Genomic DNA, 6,691 nt, shown 5'->3' on the forward strand with positions numbered 1-6,691 from the left:
GCAGGTCGAGGCTGCGGTGGCCAGGAGCGGCCACTGCACTCCAGTCTGGGCGGCAGAGTGAGACTCCAACTCAAAAACAAAAAACAAACCTGATGTGTTCAAAAGCTGTTCTGAGCAGTGGAAAAAGCGTCCCAACAGTTACACTGCATCAAATGGGGGGGACTTTGAAGGTGACTGAAGTTTAAACATGTAAGAATACACAATTTTTCACAAATAAATTGCAGGCTTTGGGGTCCGCCCTCGTACTGCATGTATTGTATTTGCTAAGACCTTAATACTGATCATTTGCATGACGTCTTCAGAAGATGTAGATTTTCTGTCGACAGCCTACCATAATCTTCTGTACAACGTGCACCTTCTGCTAATGACAATTACCACGTGCTGCTCTGTCACAGAATGGACGTTTATGCCGTCGGACAGCTGGCAAAGACACCTAGCATTTCTGCACTCCCCATGAACTCTTTTCCAAGAGCCTAAGACGACTGGGACAAACGCCCCTCCTCTGCGTTCACTCTCACCCAGGCCGGACTTCCAGCTGCTCGTCGAGCACCAGGCCCCCGCGACACACATGCTGCAATTGGGAGACATGGCTGGAAGAAAAAAACCACACGAATGACGGTGCGTCTTATCTGTGAATTATTCAAATGCCTTCAAAGTTAGGTTTTTAAAAACCTAAGAATGTATTTTGTTTATTGTTTTTGTACTTTCCAAAATCCTTTCAAGTAAATTTTTTCAAAAGACTCCTAAGAATGTTTGAAACTAGGAGAAATAGTTTTGATCCCATGATTACGGGTATTACTAAAACTGTATTTCAAGACCCACAGCTTTTGTATTATTCATTTAAACTGCAACTTAATTGGACAGTGTGACAGGATGATGGAGCAACAGTCTAACTTTAAGGAAAGTTCGGGTCTTAACATAAACATCCCCTCAGAGGCAGCAACCTGCAAGGCCCAGAGACACTGAACCCGCTTTCCCTGCAGCCTACCAGCTGCAGCGACCCTCTTTTTTTTTTGAGTTGGAGTCTCACTCTGTCGCCCAGGCTGGAGTGCAGTGGCCGCTCCCGGCCACCGCAGCCTCGACCTGCTGGACTCCGGCGATCCTTCCGCCTCAGCCTTCCGAGTAGCCGGAACTACAGGCGTGCGCTACCACACCCGGCTAATTTTTTGATTTATTGTAGAGATGAGGTCTCACCAAGTTGCCCAGGCGGGTCTTGAACCCGCGGGCTCAGGCCATCCACTCACCTCAGCCTCCCAAAGGCGCGTGATTACAGGCTGAGCCACTGAGCCCGGCTGGCACTCCCTCTTAACCACACAGATGTTAGCGAAGTACAGTAGACACACGCAACTCGGCGTGAGAAGCATTCTTCAAGGCTAACCGTAAACAGTCAACAAGTGATTTCTCCTGCCAAAATACTGACGGGAGAGGACAGTGACCAAGAAATTACCTGACAGAAGCGGCAAGAGAATGATTTCAACACATGCTGTGTAAACAGAAGGTGCCTGCAGTCTCTGGCCGGCCGCAGGGCTCGCTGTGGCTTCTGACCTTCCCTACACTGCACACGGCACTAGCACACACATTTCCAGCCTCTCATCTGGCGGCTTTATCGAGTCTGCACTTTCCCTCCCGGCTCTGGCAGTCCTAGCTGCTGCGTCGTCCTCCTCTCACCTAAGCTGCTCTGCATCTTTGCATCCGGGTCTGTCTTGGAGGCTGACTGAGCTGGGACCTTTCACGTGCTGTAGGTTACCTTCCTTCCCTTCTGTATTTCTTTAGTGTTTAACTCCATTTCTTAGACTTTAAACACATTTCTGGGTTACAAGTACCTCTGTCATTTCTCATTATCCAGTGTTGCTGTTTTAACCCTAAAGCTTAACTTCAATACACTAAAAAAAAAAAAAAAAAAGGGTGAGAAGGTAGTATTCAAAATAGCCCATATGAGTCACTCTACAAATTCCAATCCTACATGCCATATACCTGGAACTTACCTTCTTGATCTATCAGGTCTCATTTCTCAAAACTTTGGAGAACTCCATGCATACTGCTCAAAACCTGTCTTCTCATGTGTAAAACAAGTCTAATTCCTGAACCACCTTACTCAGTACTGTGTGAGGATCAAGTGAATGCAAGAGGATGTCACAGGCTACACAATGCACAAGAAATCCCAAGCCACAGCCCTTGCTGATTAACTCCAAAGAAAAAGAACATTGAGCATCTGGTGGAAACCTCACACCTACATAATGTCTTGAGCAAACATGCACTTAGGCTACACACTGAAGTTACGGGGAAAACAGTCACACACCCTGGTTGAGAAGTCCCAGGTGTTGTTTTTTCAAAAGTAACAAAAGCAAGCAACTACGCATGATTTTCCCTGCTTCCTTTCACACAGCTTACTGCATGTTCTCCGTTTTTTTCCATGAAATGCATCCTGGGGATGCTCCACTGCAGAAGAGATCCCATTCTCTTTGATAGCTCCACAGTTCTCCTCTGTGTGGGTGGACCAGCTTACCTTACCAGTGCCTTACCTGAAACTTGAGTTATTTCCAACATGTAACTACTGAAAACAATGCAACAAAAACTCTGCCTGTATGATGTTTCGTGTTTATGGAGTATATCCTCAGGATCAATTCTTCCAAGTGGGATTTCTGGATAAAACGCACGTGCAAGCTGTGAGACCCCGTCAAGTTTCCTTTCAGGGAGTCAAACCACCCTGCACCTCCCCCAGCAACACACGAAGGCAACTTTCTCCACAGCCACACCAAAGAATGTACTGTCAAGGTTCTGGGTTTTCTCCCAGTAGGAGAGAAACACAGTAGTTTTCTTTGCCTTCCTCTTAGGTGTGAAAACGTATGTTCGAGGCTCGCCTGCACTTCTTGTCCCGAGACGGGCTGACTCGTCACTTTGTCACCTCCTCCTAGAGTCACTTAGTGCCTCCAGGTCGGCCTACTCTCAGTACTGGATTTTGTTCACTTACCTGCTCTTACCTAATGACACCAGCCTCCTCCCTTACCTGCGCTGCAGCATACTCTCACACAGCAGCTAGCTGGAGCTTTTTCTTAAAGAATTCACATGACTCCCCAGGCTGCAATCCTCCAGTGGTTTCCCACATTCTTCGCCAAGGCCCACGATGCACACGAGCCTTAGCCCACCATGCTCCTCCTGGCGTCTCTGTCCCCCTGCAGCCACTGTCCCTAGCCTAAACCAAGAAAGGAGCCACCCCTCTGCCTGGAAGCCCCTTCCCTCCACCCCCTGCCCTCGCAAGGCTCCGTCTCACTTCTGGGACCGCTCATGCTTCACTTAGGAGAGCAGCCAGCCGTCACACTCCACCCCTGTGGAACAGCCCTCCTCCCCAACCCCCTGCCCTATTTTGCCTCCCTGCCCTCGCTCCTCTAGAATGCTCAAGGGTGCAAATGGGGATGGGGCTGTTTTGTACGTCAGCTGCCTGACATCTGGAACACTGCCTGGCCACCCAAAGGTGCTCAGTGAACATGCTTCAGTGTACTCAAAACTCGTCACGCTTCTCCCAAGATTTCTTCTAATGCTGTCTCTTGATTTGTCATCTAAGACAGCATCAGATCTCCTAATGTGGCAGTTATTCAGGATTAAAGACATAAGACAGGCTGCCAAGAACCACAAAACCTAAATGAGGAATTCTAAGGTCCAGTGGAAGGTCAATGGTACCTTCAACTTGGCATAAGAACATTTAATGCTAAAATACCTTGACTACAAAATGACTCATCCCATGGATTTAACGTCGTAAGACAAAGTTCACCATCTGGGTCCTATTGGGAGGTACAACACACCAGCCAGCAGAATCAAGTGTGCATCATTTTACTATGAAGGGTAGGAAAATAAAGGGCACTCCACTCAATCGACGGCGCACTAAGCAGCTATTATAGGCAGGAGGTAGGGCGGGGGCATTGACAGGAAAGACTCGGGAACTTACATCATTACTTCACTGCCTTAAGTAAAAGGCACAAAGCAGCACACACAGGACGATCTCATTTTTGTATATACAGTGTTACATTCATACGCATACAGAAAATCACAAAGAATTAATGCCAAAATAATAAAAGTTAGCTCTGGGTATTCTGAGTACAATGAAGGATGTTTCTGTATTTTCTAAATCTTTTACATTGAACACTTGATACTGTTATCAAGAAAAAAAAGAGGGCACGCAAAATAGCGCCTGGAAAAAGGAAAGATCTGTTATTCAGAGGTTTTTCCACATCATATTGCCAATTCTTTCCCTACCCTCATCTCTAGGGAGACGTGAAGGAAGGGCTCACTTGAGAGAGAACTTTAGCCAGCAAATCAGCAGAGCTCCTAAGACCAGAACATAAAAGACTACATGACCAGACACGGCAGCCTGTAGTCCCAGCTACTTGGGAGGCTCACTTGAGCCCAGGAGTTTGAGGCTGCGGTGAGTCATGATCATGCTACTGCACTCCAGCTTGGGTGACAGCGCGAGATCCTGTCTTTAAAAAAAAAAAAAAAGTCTGCATGAAAAGCTGATTCGAGACCCGCCTGGGCAGGCGAGACCTCATCTCTACAATAAATCAAAAAATTAGCCAGGCGTGGTAGCACGCACCTGCAGTTCCAGCTACTTGGAAGGCTGAGGCGGAAGGATCGCCGGAGCCAGGAGGTCGAGGCTGCGGTGGCCGGGAGTAGCCACTGCACTCCAGTCTGGGTGACAGAGGGAGATTCCGATTCCATAAAAAAAGAAAAGAAAAGAAAAGAAAAGCTGGTGAACAATAATGAAGCTGGATGATGAGCATTTGGTACCTCACTTTGTGTTACTGACGCTACTGTCAGTTACATTAGACACACTGCCAAATAAGGGCAAGGTGTGGAAGATACTTTTGAATCCGTCTGAAATCGACACTAGGTTCTTAGGAAGGCATCTCTCTTTGAAATAGCTTGACGCGATTATATCCTTCTGAAATGTTTCAGAACAAAGCAGAGCATCGCTGAGGTATGATCTTCGTCTAAGTCACCAAAGAAAGTGACTTCTTCATTGAAGAAAGGCTAAAATGTTTTACATCTATGTAGGAATTTCTCAGTTTCCAGGGAAACTGATATAAAAATGTCTGAAGCAAAGATATTAAAAGCGAACTTTCAATGTGTCTGTACTTGATATTTGGCGTTCTCATCGCGTTTCTATGGAAACTTAAGGACGGCAAGTGATGAAATGAGGGTTCCCATATTGCTTTATTGAATGCCACAAAATAAATTCTCAGAGACAAACTGAAAATTTAACTGTTAATAACATAAGACAGTAAGCTTTGTGCTCACAAACTCTGTTTCTAATTTTTCTGACTTAACACTCCTTACCATTGTTCTGTGTGTCACACCTGGCCCTTACCTGCCCTCCTGCCAGCTCCTCCTCTGTCCAGGACATTTTCACCTTCAATTCAGCTACCAGAACATACTCTTTACAATAAAGCAAAAATTAGCCGGGCGTGGTAGCGTGCGCCTGTAGTTCCAGCTACTCGGAAGGCTGAGGCGGAAGGGTCGCCGGAGCCCAGCGGGTGGAGGCTGCGGTGGCCGGGAGCGGCCACGGCGCTCCAGTCTGGGCGACAGAGGGAGACTCCAACTCAAAAAAAAAAATCTATCCACTCGCTGACTTGACTGGTAGGCCAAACGTACGCAGGCCATCTCATTACCTCGACTTTTACCTCATCCACTGGAGTGAACATGTAGACAAAAAGCCAGGCAGGGCGGCATGTGCTTGTAGACCCGACCACTCAGAGGCTGAGACAGGAAGACCGCTTGACCCCAGGAGTTCAAGGCCCACCTAAGCAACAAAGCGAGACCCCATCTCTTTAAGAAAAAAAAACGAAGAGGTAAATGTTGCCTCTGAGTTGTGTAAAATAAACTTTGCAAGGAATTCTCTGAAGTTCTGAGAGAGAGGTCTATCTCCATTATGGGCAAAAGACCAGATAAGATGTCTTCTGGAGTTTCACAGGATTTTCAGTAACTGAGTCGGGCATATCTGCTACCTGACGTCAGCCTGCGGTCTGGGAGCCTTAGTGCTGTTCGGGGGCTCTCACACAGACATTTTCAGCCTCCGGTCTTCACAGCAAACACAGGGGGAACACGCACGGGCCCTCTGCAGAGGGGACGGGCCAAACGAACACACGCGAAATCTGCGGTAAGCGCCAGGGAGTGACGCCGAGGGTCCGCGGGGGCTCTCGCCCACGCCACCGGGCCGCCGGCCGGAGCGCGGTCTGCAGAGGCCTCCCTCACCCCGGAGCGCGGCAGGAACTGTCACGAGCACTGACACGCTTTGTGCATAAAGGCGCGACGAATGCGCGGACTTGGTTCGTCCACGACTTCTGGTATGGTGGAAAGTGAGTGCAGCACTGCCGACTACAAAGGCACATCCCGCGAGGCTCCTTCGGCCTCCCTTCAAGCAAGCAGAGGAGCCCGACAAAGACGTACGTGGAGAGCTCAGCACCCTTTCCTGGATGGCGGTGAAGCCTCGGGAGTAACGAAGCCCACGCCAGAACCGGGCCGAAACATCTCCGTGACACAAAGGGCTGTGCGCCTTCGAGAAACCGGCTGTTACCCGGAGTCGCTTCACCCAGCCTCACCCTTTCCCACACTCCGGGGCTCACCTTTCCTCTCTTCGCCGCGCGGCTGGGCGCCCCAAGAACCCCCGTTCTCGCCATGAGGGTCCTCGGGCGGGAGG

At 48.8% G+C, this 6,691-nt stretch overlaps 1 protein-coding gene across 1 annotated transcript in view; it reads right to left on the bottom strand.

Moving 5' to 3' along the window:
* Positions 1-6,671, bottom strand: part of LOC103252294 (cyclin-Y-like protein 1) — a 29,035-nt gene extending 22,364 nt beyond the window's left edge. Inside the window, exons 1-3 of the mRNA XM_021709030.1 lie at positions 6,618-6,671; positions 6,140-6,406; positions 519-571 (exon numbers count right to left, since the gene is read on the bottom strand). Of these exons, the coding sequence (XP_021564705.1) occupies positions 519-571; positions 6,140-6,406; positions 6,618-6,671 (374 nt within the window). The remainder of the gene's footprint in view (positions 1-518; positions 572-6,139; positions 6,407-6,617) is intronic.
* Between the last annotated feature and the right edge of the window lie 20 nt (positions 6,672-6,691).

This window comes from Carlito syrichta, unplaced genomic scaffold (assembly GCF_000164805.1).
Source record: "Carlito syrichta isolate Samal-C Ts95f unplaced genomic scaffold, Tarsius_syrichta-2.0.1 Scaffold154360, whole genome shotgun sequence".
NCBI lineage: Eukaryota > Metazoa > Chordata > Mammalia > Primates > Tarsiidae > Carlito > Carlito syrichta.